General features: G+C 42.2%; 3 protein-coding genes across 8 annotated transcripts in view; 1 reads left to right on the top strand and 2 right to left on the bottom strand.

The window, feature by feature from the left end:
• The window catches only part of LOC306818859 (solute carrier family 28 member 3-like), a 145,764-nt gene that overhangs the window by 107,335 nt on the left and 19,195 nt on the right, over positions 1-19,234 (bottom strand). The gene's annotated exons all lie outside the window — the stretch shown is intronic.
• The window catches only part of LOC306818856 (BDNF/NT-3 growth factors receptor-like), a 151,517-nt gene that overhangs the window by 93,429 nt on the left and 38,854 nt on the right, over positions 1-19,234 (top strand). The gene's annotated exons all lie outside the window — the stretch shown is intronic.
• Positions 483-19,234, bottom strand: part of LOC306818858 (neuropeptide FF receptor 1-like) — a 23,489-nt gene continuing 4,737 nt past the window's right edge. Inside the window, exons 1-4 of one of the 3 annotated variants that reach the window (XM_079336587.1) lie at positions 11,551-11,789; positions 5,056-5,414; positions 4,458-4,557; positions 483-2,868 (exon numbers count right to left, since the gene is read on the bottom strand). In XM_079336587.1, the coding sequence (XP_079192713.1) occupies positions 1,866-2,868; positions 4,458-4,557; positions 5,056-5,398 (1,446 nt within the window). In that variant the 5' untranslated portion in view covers positions 5,399-5,414; positions 11,551-11,789 and the 3' untranslated portion in view covers positions 483-1,865. Of the gene's footprint in view, positions 2,869-4,457; positions 4,558-5,055; positions 5,415-5,531; positions 5,854-11,550; positions 11,790-19,234 lie in introns of those variants that run through there. The other 2 variants (XM_079336588.1, XM_079336586.1) reach the window with 2 other exon arrangements.

Here is a 19,234-nt window from a genome sequence, read left to right on the forward strand (position 1 = left end):
CTCTCTCCCAGCTTTCAGATCTTATTACTGCTTGTCACTATCTTTATATTCTAACCTCTCCTTTTTTGGGGAGCTCCTGAGCTCTCTTAGGTTCCTTGGGACTGTTGGTGAGGATGGCCTGCCCCCCCCAACCTATCCTATCCTATTCTTCTTTCTGCATCTTGTCCCATTTTCAAGCCCAGCACAGTTTAGCAGATGGCTGCTCCGTCATGATCCGGGTCTGCTGAAGATTTCTGCCTGTTAAAAGGAAGTTTCTTGCCACGCTATGACGGATTCAGCTGGGCTCTTGTAATATAGCCATCAGTAAGGTCCTTTACCTGCTTTTTGTAAACATAACAATGAGCATGGTCTTGTTACCTGCTCTTTTGTTCATGTTAACAGACAAACAGTAAGGTCCTTTACCTGCTTTTGTAAAGTGTCTCAAGATAACGCCTGTTATGAATTGACGCTATATAAATAAAGATTGATTGATTGATTGATTCATGGGGAGCCCCATTGTCCTGGAGGTGGTTAAAACATTTGCGTTGCACACGGCCACAAACACTAATATGCATATCTTAACACTGGCATTAGAACAACACACAATAGAACATATATCTTTTTTTAAATAATGGGTAAAATATGCAATTTCAAACAACTTTACATTTTTACATGTTTTTATGTACATGAAAACATTTCAGCTTTTCATGTTTTTGGAAGGAATCTCGCGATCCCCCTTCCAGTGTCTCGTGACCCCCTGGGGGTCCCAACCCCCACTTTGGGAACCAATGTATATTTACGTTTCATCATCTGAGCTGCACAGTACATGTGACGTCAGAAGAGGGTCGTTGTTGGCATTCGAGAAATAACCTTCACATCCATAGCCAACAGGATGGACTGAATCCTCGAGTGGTTGCCATGGTTGCTTCTACTTTTTGGAGGATCTGCAAAAAATGTGCATACTGTCACCTGCTGTGTCAGACTGCAAACGCAGATCAGCAGGTTAGAGGGGAGCGGGGAGTCATCGTGCTCGGGCCCCGTACGAAACAATCATACCTAAAGTGAGAACGGCCTAACATGTACTGTAATGCGTCCAGAACACATAAGCTGAGTGTCTTCATCAATGTGCAGGTTCCCCATGTCATGAGGACTAAAGCACCCCCATACCAACATGGATGCTGGGTTTTTAAGCACCGATAACACTGATGGTACCTCTCCTCTGAAGGCTTTGGGAGGCGATCACAGCCACACTACGTTGGTTCTCCTGCATACAGAGAGTTCTTCAGATTGTCAGAATCTTTACTGACAATGATTTACTGTCATGATTGACTCTTCTTCAGTTACTACCTCATTGTTGTTGCTTAGTTGTGTTTCACTGTCTTTTTTAATTTTTCTACCAAAACTACATAGCACACATTTAAAGCGACTTCTTGCATTAGCAGTGTTGAAGAGGTAGATTCTTTTGTTTTACCTGGGGCCAGTCTCTGATGAGAGACAGCTCAGACATCTACGTCAGAGCACCATTAGAGTGTGCTGAAGAGAGATGAGTAAAAGATGAACAGGAAAAAATTGAAATGACTCATAGTGATCTCAATTCATTCCGTCTATTTTCACCCCTGAGATGAATAGTCTGCAGTGAGCCCCACCATGAACTAGAATGTTATTTTTTCCAGTCTAATCTTGATTTAAATGATGGATGCTGGTCCTGTTTTCTTTTGAAACATTTAGTCGTCATTTAAATTTAACATACACATCTTGTCTTTGTGCTACTTTGAACCAATTCTGTTTCACCGATATTCAACACAGGATGAACAGTCCTTTCTTTTTTGGAATTAAACAAGAACCTACGGCCTGGTTTGGCTTAATTCTGGTCACACCGTGATCCCTCAGTTACCCCAGGCCTCAAACGCCCTTCCTGACCGTATGCCCTGCATCTCCTCTCCTGTACTGCTTTTCTTACGACTCGGTGCCATTTCTACACCTCGCTCTAAAACACTTCTCTCTGATTGGACCACCACACATCGCGCCATGCCGCCCCTGTTCGGTTCAGCCCCGTCACACAAGTTGTTGTCGTTATGGACTCGATTTCTCAGCCCTAACACAAGTTGGTTGTGATTGCCGATTGCCTCTCTGAAGTCAGTAGGTCTACACTGTACACCGACGGACCTGTCCTTCCTGCCCCACCTTGCCATCTTCCTCCACAGGTGGCACTGCAGGAGGCAGCCGATGGGCCTGGACCAGCACATAGCCTGGAAGCCCCTCTTAAAGTTCTCGTTGTAGTATCCATAGATGATGGGGTTGACGCTGGAGTTGGCAAAAGCCAGCCAGTGGGCAAAGGGGAAGATGTAGCTGGACAGAAGGTCGAGCTGGTCCCTGTTCAAACCTGCGTAGTCCGTCATCATCATGAGGGTCCAGAGTGGTAACCAGGAGAGCATGAACAGCAAAGCCACCAGGATGAGCATCTTTATCACCTTGATCTTTTTCTTGGATATTCTTTGCTGACCTCCTCTCCTCCCCACCACCTGCACCGTGGCGTTGGCCAGCTGCAGCTCTCTGTTGGCCACCACAGAGGACCACAGTTTGACACAGATTCTCCCGTACATCAGAGTGATGAGGCTGAGGGGCACCAGGTAGATGTGAGCGAACAGAACCGCCGTGTAGACCTTTGTCATCTGAGGGTAGGAAAAGTTTTCATAGCAGGTGTACAGAGGATACGTGAGGTTGAAGTCATCGTTGTGCACCAAGAAGTGAAAAGGAATTTTCTCCACGGTCAGCGCCACCGCAGCAGGACACATGATCACCACCGCCAGCATCCAGATCAGAATGATGGTCGCCTTGGCAACAAGCACAGTTGGCTTGGGTTTTAGAGGGTAAACAATACAGCCAAACCTGGAAGAGAAAGAAAAGAACAACCAGTCCTGTTGTTTTGGCATAAAAATACAAATAATGTCTTCTGATTGTTTTTGCCAGCCTGAACGCAAAAAGCCACATGAGATCTAATTTTTCCAAATCGCATTGAAACCACATACAGAGGTGATTCAAACGTGATTCAAACTAGACTCCTAAAGATCTGATTCAATCTGAACGTCTCGGTCGCTTCAATGCGTCTTCTGCTTCACTCGCAATGCAACACCATCGACGGAGATCTGGCAAGTTAATTCAAGATACGTTCCACAAACTGGTCAATGGGAGAAAACAGCAAGAATAAAAACAAACATGGAGCAAAACAAGATCCTTTGAGTCAGAAACACTAATCTGGATTAGGTAATCGAGATCAGGTAATCCGTCTTACTTTCATGCCGGATGTGAAAAGCAACACTGGACTGGATCAACCAGCTATGTAAAGAACAGGTAGAAGATCCAACATAGGGTCACTTTATAATTAACACGAAAATTACACAAACATACACTTCTATTCATAATTTCCTTTATGACCCCTCATGTGAAAAACAAAAACAAATACACATCAACAAATACATATTTTGAAAATGTCTTTCAGATCTGAACTTTTGCTTTGGTTTGTTTCTATCTATCTATTTCTATTTGGTTTGTTTCTATCTATCGATCTATCTATCGTTTAGCTTGATTTGTTCCTCTGCTTCAAAGTCAAGTGTAGAATATAAATAAATAAATAAAATTATTTGACCAATTTTAAAGTTTTATGACATTTTCTTCCCACCTTGAAATCCTACCCCCTGTTGGGATAAGGGTAATCCAGAGTTATCCAAATGCTACTGACAAGTTTTGAACAACACAAACTGAAGGTTTCATCCAGACTAAAACTAGAATTGGATTTTTGAACAACCTATTTTCAAGATTTGATCCAATGCGATAACAAAAATTCAATCAGTTTACCTTTGAATTTTTCAATTTCAATTTTCAACTTTATTTGTGAGGGACAATGTGCAACAAAAAAACATAAATGAGACCATTTGATTCATTGCACCAGAGTTTGCCTGAAGCTAATTTACATCTGCAGGTACATACATCATACATCACTCAGCATGTAACAAATAGCAATATATACATTAAATGCCACACACATGTCAGACACACACACACACACACACACACACACACACACACACTGACTGTCTGAACAAAGCCTGAATGTTTGCAGCGCCAAAATGAGCATGTGTTTGGCGTCACCATAAAAGAGAGTATGTGGCATGGCGTGCTGCTTCCACCGCTGTGCTTCACAGGGATGCTGTGAACAGGAGGTTTAACGGTTGGTTGAATATTTGTTTATCATTTTAGAGGTTTTATGATCAGTTATTTACAAACAAACAAGCGACAGATCAAACTTATGGTAGATATTCTGGCACAGCTTCAGCGACTATCAATGTGCATGAAAAGTGAAAAAGATCGAAAAAGGCCGACGTGTTTCAGCTTCATCGGGTCAACTTGTCCATGACTCAGCTGTTTCCTCAGTTATAGACGATAAAGAGCATTAACTATCACGCCACAGAGCAACTCACCTTTCGACAGCGATCGCCACCAGAGTGAAGACGGAAGCAGAGGCGGACACTCCCTGCACGAAGCCGCTCAGCTTGCACATCGTGTTGGAAAAGGGCCAACCTGTTGAAAAAGACAAACAGAGTGTCGCTCAAACACGCGGCTCGACCTCAACAGTATGAAACCTGTTGACCTCAACTGTAGTGCCTCATGAATTGAAAAATAGGTCTTAATTATTTACAGTTTTTTAAAATTAACATATTATATATATAATATTCAGAATATGAGAGGGCACACATCAGGCCCCTTGTCCACCTGGCTGTGCACTCATGAAGCGTTTGAGCGCAGAGAAGAATAGTGCTGCAGCTCTCTCGTCTCCATGACAACAGTCTGTAGACCTCTGTATGAGCGACACTGTTTCGTTACTTTATAGAGTTTTTTATTTGAGACGGGATACTTCCCGATCAGACATGGAGCGAAGAGGATGTGAAGACACGTCCGTAGCTGGTAAAGTACGGGGACTGTCACATTTAGAAAAGATCAGCAGTAACGGCGTCTTTCTGATGAGTTGAATTGCTCGAGTGCTCAGAGCAGAAATGGTACAGTCATTCGGGTGCCTACCTGTGATCAGGTTATCCACCAGTTTTGTAGGGATGCAGAAGATGCCCACCAGCAGGTCGCTGATTGCCAGGTTGAAGATGAAGAGGTTGGTGACCGTGCGCATGTGACGGTTTTCCAGCACTATTAGACACACCAGGATGTTGCCCACCATGCACAGCAGGAAGATGAAAAAGTAGGCCACAATGTAGCTGGCGGCGACGTACAACGAGTGCGGATAGTAGGGGAAAAAGGTCATGTTGGTGGAATTTGTGGCGCCACCTGAGCTGGTGTTTACGAAGGCAGCTGTGGTGGCCGGCCCCTCGGTCTCCATCCCCTCCTCCGCCATGATGTCAGGTAGCTCCATCGTTGTTACACAGACTCTGCACAGGAAATAAGACAGGATTCTTACACATGGATCATCTTAATGCTTTGACATTTGAACAATGGTTGACCCTATTATATTTATGAATGACAGGTTCAGGCAACTTCATTTGTACCTGTAGGTAAATTTGGTTGCAGGGAGAGTCCTTTAATACAGCAATACATGAAACACAAAGTGAGAAGGCATGGTACATGGGTGCTGAGGTACATGAGGTACGCAGGTTCTAATGGTACAATTGATAAAAACAAGTTGATCTGTAAAAGTTACAGAGACCAGAACACCAACAGAAATAATCAATAAATAAAGAACCACTAAAGCCGTGTTTCCACCAAGCGGTTCAGTTCGGTTCGTCTCGGTATCGCTCACATTTTGTGGTATTTCCAGAGACTAAAGACGGGAAAGATTCCCAAACAACTGATCCACACCGCCCTACTTTTTGGGACCATTCTGTTGGGGTGCCAAGTATATCGATCCGACCCTAAAAGGTGGAGCTAAACCCTCCAGTCCGTTGATTGGTCAGCGGCATTACAGACAAACACAACCCTGACGTGTTTAAATACAGTCGATTGTTTATTGGTCTGTATTTGTCCTCGCCGCACACAGCCTTCACTGAAACAAAGCTGGATTGAGTTTTTGAAACAAAGAGCCACATGTCAGTGCACAGTTTGTCATACAGAACAATCAGGGTTACCATGGTAACTGTGAAGACCAAACCCTACAAGCAAGCAGGTTTGTATAGTTGAGGTGCAGAGGTGTTTTCAACAGAAAAAATTGTATCTTGAGCTAGAGCTGGGCGATATATTGAGTTTTTAATAAATATCGATATATTTATTCAGGCGATATAGAGTAGGACTATATCGTAATATCGATATAATTCACGTAACATTAAAAGTTTCATCCGTAGAGTCGCCAGTATGCCTTTTTCCATCTGTCTCTCTTAACCCCGCCCCGCCTCTCTCCCGCTCTGTCCCTCTGAGTGACACTAAACCCCGCCCCCGCTCCCTCACAACAACAAGACATCATGGAGGCAGACAGAGACGAGAGTAACGCAACCGAAGAGGAGTTGGTCAGTAAAAAGAAAAGCACCGGCTCTATAATTTGGAGATGGTTCGGGTTTAAAATATCGGATGAGCAGCAATGACTCGTGCTGTGCCTTATGAAAGAAAAGGGGAAAAGTGGGGCGAGATAACCAGGGCAGTAGCCTACCATATTGCTAAGGACATGGTCCCCGTTGCAACGGTGGAACAAGACGGCTTTAAACGGCTACTAAAAGCCATGGACCCAAGGTACCAGTTGCCCAGTTGCAGTTACTTTGCAAGAGAACTTTTGCCGAAAATGTACACTGAAGTCAGAGAGACCCTTTCCGTCCGGCTAGCTAACATGTCTCACTTTGCGCTGACCACCGACATGTGGTCTAGCAGGACCTGCGAGCCGTATATGAGTTTGACTGTACATTTTATGGAGGAGTGGGAAATGAAGAGTGCCTGTCTCCAAACCAGCTATTTCCCACAAGATCACACTGGACAGTTTTATATGAAGATGCAAAGATATCTGTACAGGGCTGCGCCCAAATTAAGAAAGAAATCAGTACCTGTGTGGAAAATTATTTTTTGAGAGCAAGGAGTTATTTTATTCTGTCTGCTCTGTTTACATTATTTGCATAGCTATACAGAAAACATTTATGATGTATTTTATTTGAAGGAGTAATTTATTTTATAGTAATTTGTATTTCACAAACAGGTCATTTATTTTGTATTATTTCATTATTGTGCAGCTGACTGTGAATAAAAATGTCTGTGTGACTTGACATTTAGGCTATGTTGACTTGACTTAAAACTCATATTGTTTTTATTTTTTAACAGAAGAAAATATCGAGATATATATCGAATATCGTGGTTCAGCTAAAAAAAATTGAGATATATATTTTGGTCCATATCGCCCAGCCCTATCTTGAGCTAAGTGAATCGTCACATCCTTAAACCCAAGGATGCCATAAAACTCAGCAGAAGAAGAAAAGGAACGGGGAGAAGAGAAGCAGGCATTTCAAACTGAACACTTTTTGCAAACTTCTATGATTGACATGTTGTGATAAGAAAAGGTTGTTTATTTTGCATTGTGACAGATGACTACTCGTGTTTAAACACGGATTGTTGCTGCACGTGTTGTTTGATTGCCCAGCTTTTCATCATTGTGTTAATTACGTGCCGTGTTAACGTTGTGAATTAACATATATATAATGAAGTAAAAGAGCAGCTATTTGTTTTATACAAAGTGTGGGACATGATTGATTCATGTGTTTGAATGTGTTGTATCGATACTATCTTTTGGCCCTTTGTCCACCTAGCGTTTTCTCCGGGCAGTAAAGCGCTTGCATGAGCATTTTGTGTGCTGATTTTTGCACATCAGCTCTGTCCCAATGACAACAGTTTGTTGACCGGCCGCTGCATGAACGACACGGCGCCGGTACTTTTTACTGCATGTGTTATTATATAGACTGGTGTAGTAATGACGTATTTTTGTAGGCCAACCCGAAAAAATGGCGCCGGTGGTTCCTTCAGAAATTCGCCTATGGGATTTTTGCATTGGATTTTGGATCATTGCAGAAAATAAGCTCTGTGTCAAACACACGTTTCTGACGCATTGCTGTTTTTTTCAGCGGGATAATCTTTACAGATGAACATAATTTATATGAAGTTTGAAGAGTTAATGCAGCCGAGAGAAGTAAAAAGCTAACGTTATGCGCTACCGAACTACACCGCGGTCGATTTATGACATCACGACCGTTATGCTTCATCGAGCTAATCAGCGGATTTGACAAGATAGCTAAACGTTAGCTTAATAAGTTGTTTATTAACCTAATATTCACAAGAGCACTGAACAACAAGACAATAGGCTGAAGTCTTTCCCCTAGTTAGCAGCTCCATACTAGATATGATTAATTTATCTTTAGCAGCAGGTTATGTACCCCAGTCATTTAAAGTAGCTGTAATTAAACCGCTCCTTAAAAAGCCTACTCTTGATTCAGGAACTCTAGCTAACTATAGACCTATATCTAACCTTCCTTTTATCTCCAAGATCTTAGAGAAAGTGGTAGCTAATCAGTTGTGTGATTTTCTCCACAACAACAGCTTATTTCAGGAGTTCCAGTCGGACTTCTATCTGTGCTTGTCCTGTTAGATCTTAGTGCTGCTTTTGATACAATTGACCATCAGATTCTGTTACAGAGACTAGAACAATGACTTGGAGTTACAGGGACTGCTTTAAGTTGGTTTAGATCCTATTTATCAGACAGATCTCAGTTTGTTCATGATGAGTCCTCTTTGTACACCAAAGTTAGCCATGGAGTGCCTCAAGGATCAGGGCTTGGTCCGATTCTATTTACATTATATATGCTTCCTCTTGGTAATATGAGAAAACACTCCATAAACTTTCATTGCTATGCAGACGATACTCAGCTCTACATAGCAATGAAGCCAGAAGACACCAACCAACTTCGTAAACTATCAATCAATCAATCTTTATTTATATAGCGTCAATTCATTACAGGCGTTATCTCAGAGCCATTCATACACATTCACACACTGATGGTAGAGGCTGCTGCAGAGTAAAGAGTCCATCAGTATTAACTCATCCATTCATACACATTCACACACTGATGGTAGAGGCTGCTGCAGAGTCCATCAGTATTAACTCATCCATTCGTACACATTCACACACTGATGGTAGAGGCTGCTGCAGAGTAATGAGTCCATCAGTATTAACTCATCCATTCACACACTGCAGATGAAGCAGGAGGAGGAACTAGGGGATAAGTGCCTTGCCTAAGGACACACCGGACATTCAGTATGCCTGCAGATCAAATCCCTGGTGGGCCAACCAGCCTGACGATGAGGATTAATGTGAATAACAGAAGTTTTAATAATAAATTCGTCAGGATGTGTTCAGTCAGGTTTTATGGAAGTGATCCAATCAAAGCTATGAACAAATGACCGGTCAGATTGTGAGGAATTTTGCATAACTGAACTCAGACTTTCAGACTGATCCAGAAATGAGTCCCCTCATTTATTATTCATGTCTTAATATCTATCTCCACTCTAACTTAGTAAGTAAGGGGCCTCTGGGGGCTGACGAACTTTAAATCACAACAGAGGCCCTAAATGTGCACATTTTGTAAAGACAGTAGAAAACCTCCCTAAGGGGGCCCCATCACACCGCGCTGTCTGTCAATGACAGAGGAAGGAGGGAAAACAGAAACGGTAAAAAGAAAAAAAAGCAAGAAGAGTAAGCGTTTACGACAACGGCAGACATCATGGAGATGAACGCCGATTGTGGGGCCACCCATTTTTTTGTGCCTAAGACCCCAACAGACTCTAGAATCCCCACTGCCCCCAACAACTGTCTTGCATGACGCTTCTGTAGCGCTGCTCGATTATGGCAAAAATCATTGTTTTAAAACACTTTAACATTTTTCACAACCTTGAAAAACAGGCAGTTCACAAAAATAAACAAGTGAAACAAATAAAAAATACCAGGGATGGTCAAAGATTAATTGACATATATCAAAGGTGTCAAGGTTCACATCTCTAAAAAAAATCAATCTTAGTAACATGTGAGCATCAGCAGCTGCAGAGACAGATTTAAATTGAGGATGCTGCATTATTTTTTAAATCAGAGGTGTGGAGGCATTTTGACTTTTAGACAGAAAATGAAAGAGGTGAGAAGAAAACAGAAGTGTGAAAATATCACAAGACGACAAGAACTACTCAAACAGCACAACCAACACGATGCAGCTGTAACCCAGGTTAATTGATTTTAATGTTTTAGCCTCTTATTTTCAGTGCAAGAGGGGAGTGACCTCCGTGAACCTCCATAAATATAAACACTGGTTTTTATTTTATTTTGATTGTATGTAAACTTTTCTATTTTTTTTCTTCCATAAACACCTAACTTCACCGTAAACTATCACCCAATCAGAGCTCATCCCACTTATCAAAAAGATCCGGTTCACGAGGTCACTCCCTCTCATCACAAACATTTGCATGAAGAAACGGAGAGCAGAGAAAGTCAGACGAATTGTTTGCCGAAGACGGGAAAAGAGATTTTGTTTTTTTCGCTCAGCGGTCAGGTTTTTTTTTAAATGATGGATTCGAGGATAAAGATGGCGAGCTAACCCAGAAGATCACCTCACCTTCCCCCCTACAAGTGTGGTAGGATTTGAAAGACATTGACTCCATTTTTTTCCCCCTTTTTTTTTTTGGTGAAACGGACATAAAAACCCCCCGTCTTTCCAGAGCGGAAAGAGGACAGTTTTTGAATTTGTTTTTGAGAATAAGTTTTTCCAAAATACAATTGTTATTATTTAAACTCACCTGTGTTGTTTTTTTGTTGGGTATACACACACAATGGCTTCCTAGAGACGTACCTTATTTCTTCATTTCTTATTTTAGCAAAATTAAACCCAAGAGTCAAATTTAGCCCACATGTTACACAGCGCTTAAACGACAGCACAATGAGAAGCTCCAATCATCTCCTCTCATTGAGAGAAACAAACATTAAAAGACCAAACCTCAGCTCCTAAAGGAATCTGTTTCACTCATCCTCTGTCTTCAGTCTCACTTTGTTAAATAAATCGTGAGAGAATCGCATGTTGTTAAATGTGTCCATCCCCAAATACATAAACACACGTGTAAAAATAATACATCAGTAAATAACGAACAGCTAGTGAATGTTTCTGAGGCAGTAGTGGTGGTATTGTGTGGTTAAAATATACCAACAAACAAACAGTAACATTCAGTAAACAGTGAAATGAGCGCATCACGGCGCGAGACAAACTCTTCGCCCCTGTAGGCTGTATTACAGGTGTTTGGATTAGTCCTCACAGGTGACAGAAATGACTAATAACAGTTCAAACACAGGACATAAGTCACATTTGATTAAAGTGCTGAAACGGGCTGTAGTCACGTCAGAAAACGGGGATGAAAAGTTGAAAAACAGAGAACTCAGCAGGTGTGGGAAATGTTCAAGGCTGGCTGTTTTACTTTATCAGTGAACTTTTCGTTCCTCCTGCAAGGGGATTTTTTTTTAAGTAGAGAAGAAAGACAGACTTTAAATGTTCAATGTGATTTCAAACCTACCTCCGTGGTTTCAGATGCTCTCTCACTCCCAGGTGTCAAACATCAACGGTGAAAAAGATTGGGGGAAAGAAAGCGACAGGTGCTCCGCGTCCTCAGAGGATGTCACAATATCTGACCCGTGCAAAGAGTTTCAATCCTGATCATAAACATTACTGTTTAAAGTCACTGTTTGTAGTCATAGTTCGTCCAGAATCTGCAGACACACAGAAGTGATCTGCTGCTGCAGAGACTTCAATCCCACTGGCTGCGCGCGGAGGGGGAGGGGGGGGCGACAGGGCGCACATGTAACATGTGACAGCAGCTTCATTGACCAAGAGCGGGGGTGATTTGTGCCATCCTTAACCTCTCTAAGCAGAGAAACGAACCCTTTGTCCGTATACCAAAACGCGCATGAGAAGCTACGTGACTTCTTCTGGCAGACGATCAAGGGACAAAAAACTCAAAGATAACAAACTGCTATCACTGCAGTGACATCTGCCACCAACAGCGGCTGCAGGTTGAAATCATAGTGTAAACTGAAAAATACTTTTTTCATAACTTTAATTTTTACAACAATGCACAAGGCTTCAGGAAGAACCTGTCGAGTTCTAGTTTTACAGCTTTTTAACAGTTGATGAAATATAAACTTTGTGGGACAAAACAAAACGGGGAGTATACCATAACAGGGTTGGTCATTTTCTCCAGATTCACTTTTTAAGGATAAGGATCATCTTTATTGATCCTCCAATGGGGGAAATTTGGGTGTTACAACACCCAGTAAAACAGGGAATATAAACAGCATCAAGAACAGCTATGAGCCAGTTTACATGAATTAAATAAGGGGGATAAAAAATACAAAGACTTAAATAATACAAGGCATAAACACTATGTACACTTTTGCTCGTGGAAAGACAGGAATTAAAACACACACAGTGTGTAACATTAATGTTAAGGTGATTACAGTACAGAGTCATGTCATGTGGCAGTGATGCTGTTAAACAGTCTGACTGCAGATGGGATGATCAGTCTTGCAGGGTGGGGGTCTCAGTCTGCTGCTGAAGTATCTGCTCAGAGACCCCACAGTGTCGTGCAGGGGGTGAGAAGGATTGTCCATGATGGATGTCAGCTTCAGGAACATCCTCCTCTACAGAGTCCTGACCAGTCTGTGTCTCTCTCTGTGCTCCCTCCTCCCCAGCAGACCACTGCATAGAAAAGTGCAGACGCCACCACAGAGTCATAAAACGTCCGTAACAGAGTCCTGCCGACTTTGGCCCCTCTTGTACAGGGCGTTGGTGTTGTGTGACCAGTCCAGTTTATTGTTGAGGTGAGCACCCAGGTACTTGTATGACTCCACAGTCTCAATGTCCAGACCCTGGATGTTCACCGGTGCAGTCTGACGTGACTTCCTGCTGAAGTCTATCATCATCTCCTTAGTCTTGCTGGCGTTGAGCTGAAGGTGGTTGAGCTCACTCCAGTCGACAAAGTCCATAATGACCTGCCTGTACTCCTGCTTAGCGAGCAGGCATTTTGAGATTTTGGTTGACGTTGTCTTTAGGTCCTGACAGTAATTAATAACTCATGTTCTCTGAAAAAGAAACTAAACAAATCCGTCATCTGCAGCGGCTGTAAACACAAAAACTTAGACCAATGTTGGCACTGGGTACACATTCTATAAACCAATCTATCCCATGCATGCATGAGCTGAAATCTGATTCTGGACCAATGACGTTAGTGCATGTAAGTGAGGGGCGTGGCTTTGGAGGGAGCACGGAGGGGAGGGGGTGCAGACAGAGAATGGAGAGGATGCTACTTTCAAAATCATGCAAAGTTTTCAAAATAATTACCAACCCTGCTTTTAACACACACTGTATGAGAGAAATCTCTGTACATGAGCGGACAATTTACACATAACTCTGTCCGTGCAGATTGTCGAGGAAATGGTAAATGGTAAATGGACTTGAGCTTGTATAGCGCTTTTCTAGTCTTCTGACTACTCAAAGCGCTTTTACACCACAGATCACACCTACCCATTCACACCCATTCACACTGATGGGCTGGATATGTGGCCCATCCAGTATCTATCCATTCACGTCATATTCATGCGCCCCAGGCGCAGCAGGGGGAGCAATTTGGGGTTGGGTGTCTTGCCCAGGGGCACATCGGACATGTTGCTCGCGGGAGCTGGGGATCGAGCCCTCGAACTTCCGATTGAGGGGCGACGACTCTACCAACTGAGCCACAGCCGCCCCCGCTCTGATCAAGACTCCACACAATAAGACTCCTTATAATACAATATTATATTAGACTCAGATGAACAGTGCTGGAGACATGATTCAGCATCACACCTGTGGTTTACTGTAATGATCAAACAGAACTGCCAGACTCTTCCAAAGACTCTGCATATATTCAAGAAGATGTGATCGTTATCAGGATCAGATCTGACTGACATCAGCAGCAGTGAATTAACATGACACATTTAATGAAGCAATTACAGAGCGCAGAGCACTGGGATGCTCTTCAGATGTATATGGGTATAGATGTAAGAATAGACGTGATCTCGTTAACGTATAGAGAGCATAATGTAATTATTCAGAGCAGCTGCTGTATAGTGCTCAATGATTATCATGCAGGAAATGTATTTCACAATGCAACTAATACGATACAATTAAATGCAGAAGTTGATAAATGAAGATAACAAGCGTTTAGAATAACATTATAACGTGATTTGATATAAATGTGAAACAGCATGTAATCACATTATGTGCGATGGTTGAGTTTATTTTAATGTGTTATCAGTTCATTTTTGTAAAATCTAAATCAGATCTCCTCATTAAAGATCCTTCCTCAGCAGCTGCCTGACGTTTTTAATGGCCGCCACATCATGATCGCAGCACCCACAAACCAGCCGTCAGCGCTCATATATGTGTTTAGTGTTGGTTCATGGATTTCAGGGCTCAAAGAAGATCACACTCATCTTAAATACAGGATGAAAGTGAACGTTTGTTTTCATCCCCGTGGGGCGAGTCACGCACCAAACGGTCGACCACAGGAGCAGCGACGCGCATACACCCAGACGGAGCGGGGAGGACGGGGGGGCAATTCGGGGTTAAGTGTCTTGCCCAAGGACACTCCTTCCATCTCTTTGTTCTGAGTTGAAACCATAACGTACGCAGACGATACGGTTTTATTTTGCAGACTTAATGAGACTAGCACACGAGTGACAGGAGAGCCTTTGATGATGAGACGTCGAAGTCCTTCTCACTGGATTTAAAAAGCTCAGAGTCGAGACATTCGTTGATTGTGTAAACGGCTTGACGCACACAGAGACAGAAATGGTCTCTTTGGTGGCTGTGAGGACACTGGACACCGCTGATGATCTCCAGTCGAGCACGATAAGACAAACCTATTCCAAGTTCTGCTGAGGGTTGGACTCCAGACAACCTTCCTCACCATCTTGGTTTCACTCAGGCTGTTTTCTTACACTGCCTGTATCCAACTGTGAGGAAGAGGGGACATTTTCACAACTGAATGGAATACAAAATGAACTCAGATCAACCATGGGTCAGAAAAGACTTTCAGCACTGTCTTTGACTTTGAGGACTTGATGGCACTTTGGAAGTCAAGACAGAAGGACTTCTAAAGGTGGTAACTTGATGGTGCTGTCAGTGGGCTGTCAGCATTATTATCTGCTGCAGTTCTTTTTGTGGATGATGCTTTTTGCATAACAGTTGCATTGCATCACTGTGGCGTCACGCTGCTATATGGGAAAATGTTACACTGCGTGTACTCTCTTATAATCCTGTGTACATACTCTGTAGGTTAACAACAGCCTGCCCAGGGACTGCAGGTGGAAATTAGCACAAGTGCTACAACCTGGTACAATGCATCTCTCCTTTCTAAGGTTAATGTATATTGTACGCTGCCCCTGTTCAAATAAATAAATAAAAATGAAAAAAAATGAAAAATAATGTGTCATATAAATGTGTGAAAAAGGTCTTCGAGCTCTGCATGCACAGTACTCCTGATAAGGATGTTTTTTCTTGTTTCTCATGTGGGGACAGATTGTACCTGCTAAGTAAACAGTTATCCTGTTTTGATGTGAGAATGCAGCAGCATATTATCCAGAGAATTCACAGACGATGGTGACCGTGACTGCTGAACTGGTGCATAGAGAGTATTCATGCAACCTCTAAGATCTCTGTGCAGCTAATTAAATGTCTGCATTATGTTTCCTATTCTCCAGTATGTTGTTCTGCACATTGCGATTCCATATGTACATGGACAAACAAAAACCAAAAATTCACTCTGACTGCTCTGTGAAATGTGCACTCAACTCAGATAGAATAGTTCAACACTAATTGGATGTGTTGGTCAAAAGTTGGTGAGGGAACTTTAGTTTGTGGACCAGACTGTGAGGGAATAATAACACCCCTTCATTCGTCACTTGAAGCCCCCTGAAAATCTCAACAGCAACATTTTGGGGGGTCTCTGGAAAAAAAGAGAGAGAAAGACAGTGACCTCCGCTGTTCTGTCTTGAATGCACATAACTACGATCCAGTGTTGGTCACCCGCTGGGAACAGAACTCTTTAAAACGGGAGTGCTGTATTCTTGCATGGAGCCACGGGACAGCAGTTGCTCAGTCCGTAGGGACTCGGGAACCAGACGGTCGATTCGGAAGTCCTGATGCGGACCAAAATATGGAAGTTGGTCTCGTACCTGGAAAGGTGCCAGATCACTTGTCGAGCACTGCAGAGGTGCCCTTGAGCAAGGCACTGAACCCATAGCACTAGCTCAGGAGGTGCTTCCAGTGGGGGCAGCTGCCGTACTCTGACTCGTACGCACGACCACAGGTTCTGCATGTGTGTGTGAGAAGCATGTCTCTACAATAACACAGTGAAGACTGGAGTTTCCCGATCAGGGATTCATGAAAAATATCAAATTAAATTAAAAGTAAAATAAAATAAAAATCTGTTGTCCTGCACGGAGCCACGGGAGACGCTCAGTGTGATCATACTGTATCTCTGCTCAGTACATGAGCAGGTTGGTGCAAGTGTGTCTGTCTTTGAAATGTTCGACCCCTCTTCAATAAATAAATAACACTGTATGACCAATTCAATTTAAATTCAATTAAAAAAAAAATCATTTGTCCCCGGGGAGCAATTCAAACACACTACCAACCAAATGAGGTTTTAGCCAACGTCAAAGAGATTAAATCAGAATGTTTTCTCGGGCTGAAGTGCATCTGTAAAAGTGCAAATTAGAAACCGGCGTAGCGAAGCTAAATGAACAGTCTCTAAATGTACTACAGGAGGTAGAGTCTTGTATTGAAGTTGAATCTGTTCATATAAAACAAACACATGCAGTGAAATATGTTTACAAGAGCTGTGAAAGTTAATTGTGTTTTATAAAAACATGCTCAGACTGACGTCGCTCACAGTTTCAAATTTTCCAGGATTCAAGGTGTTCAGGGTTTTTTTTTAGTCACCTTGTGCGTGTTGGTTTTCTTAGAGAAGGGAGAGAAGAGACTCAGGTTCAAATTGAACAAACCAGCAAGTTTAATAAAGCAAGGAGATACAATGCAGATACCGAGGGCGTTGTCTCAGTTTAGGGTCGACCTCACTGACTCGCACGTCAGCTAGCAAAACCAGAGAGTAGACAAGGAATGTAAGAAATCACAGGATTATATACAGTAGTAAGTTGCCTCCTCTAAAATGTTGGTGTGCTGTGTCAGCAGAAGTTTTAGCAGAGGTGGGGTGATGTTCGTGTGTTAGTTTCTGATAAAGAAAGTGTCCTTGAGGTGCTGCACCTGGAGAAGACAATAGAGAGTCTATGCTGCAACTTTAAAGCAAAAGGAAGAGGCCCATATAAGGATATACGGAAGAGGCACATTGGCCTAACAGTACAATTATTTGTTAAATGGTTATATAAAGGCTTTTTTTTGTCTTCTGGATAGACCAAATGTTACGGGAAAGCATTTTCAAATGTTACACACGTTTCATCCCATCTTCTAAGCCTAGGTATAAGCAATACTGTTACAAACTCTGCACACAAAAAAACAAATGTTAAGTCATTCACCTTTTTGAAAAGGAATAAGCTGATGAGGCTGACAAGTGACCACTGTTTTCAGTTTAAACAGGTTTTGAATGTTACTGTGATAAGTCTGTAACAGTTCACATCCCAGTGAATCATTCACACTTTCTTTTGTTTTGAGAATCACACAGGAACTCACACGGTGGTTTGTACAGATAAATCCATGTAGAGCTTCCACTGCAAAGACAGATAATAATGGCGCTTCCCATTTACCACACTTGAGATATAATGCCGTTCCAGTTGCATGTCGGACAACATGAACGCCTCCAGGAGTGCATTTGTTTCGTTAGCTAAAATCAGGCGAAAGTTAACATGTCAACAGATTTTACTTGCACAACACTATTGGTGTGATTGATTTCTCCAAAAGATGAATAAGCTGATTAAATATTTCATCTTAAATGATCCATTGATGGACATAGCAGCCATGTTGGATTTTAACTCAGGTGACTGTCACTGCTCCGATTTTCCGAGTTGGAATTCCGACCTCTGTGATCGCACCAGGAGACCATGAGGAAAAACCTCCATATCTCACTTCTCTTGCAGTGAATCTTGTCTTATTTCCCAGGACGATTCATAGTGAACAATAAAACACAGAGATGCTCTTGGAAGAGTCAGTTATACATTACTGTGTACATTCCTGCAATATACTTCATTGTTTGTCAAATTAGGTGATAATTAGACAAACTTGTATTTTATTTTTAATAAAATTTCCCACAAATTGAATGCGATTGGGTACAAATGAGTGCAAAACTTACTTGAAATAATGCCCAAATTTAATTCTAAGCAATAATTATTACAGCTTTTTGTAATAAATTATTGAGAGCAGCTTTATATGATGAACAAAAAAAAAAAGATCAAGACTGGAACTCCTATAAAACTAAATGCTGTCATTCTAACTCACATTATTAATCACATCAGCTGCTGTTCACAAAGTCACACTGAACATATTCTATGATCTTCTTCATGGAATAAAAGTATTTATTATTTATTCACTCTTCAACAACTTGATTTTTAATGTACAAACCCTGTGACACATGTTCTTCTTTATTTCAGTGAGCATAGCTTTCGTGTCTTTGTTAAAATCTGTTGTTCTAATAACAGAGTTCCTCTTCATGAGCTCATTGAGACGAGGCAGCGGGTTGTTTTTGGGTCAAACACGCTCCTATCAATAATTCCACTCACAGTCAGCACAGGTCGCCTCACCTCCGGCTCTCAGCTGCTGCTCTCACACATTACTGTACACTGTGACATTTTCACACTTTTCACACATTTCACACGCTCTCAGCTCCACTCACACACCACCATCTCCAACAGAGAGAGAGAGACAGAGAGAGAGAGACAGAGAGACAGAGAGAGAGAGAGAGAGAGAGAGAGAGAGAGAGACAGAGAGAGAGAGAGACAGAGAGAGAGAGACAGAGAGAGAGAGAGAGAGAGAGAGAGAGAGACAGAGAGAGAGAGAGAGAGAGAGAGAGAGAGACAGAGAGAGAGAGACAGAGAGAGAGAGAGACAGAGAGAGAGAGAGACAGAGAGAGAAAGAGGTTTGAGGTTTCAAAAATCCCTTTATTCACCACTACGAAAGAAAAAGAACAGTCACATTATCAACTTAGATCAGGA

Source organism: Symphodus melops (genome assembly GCF_947650265.1).
Source record: "Symphodus melops genome assembly, chromosome: 23".
In the NCBI taxonomy this organism is placed as follows: domain Eukaryota; kingdom Metazoa; phylum Chordata; class Actinopteri; order Labriformes; family Labridae; genus Symphodus; species Symphodus melops.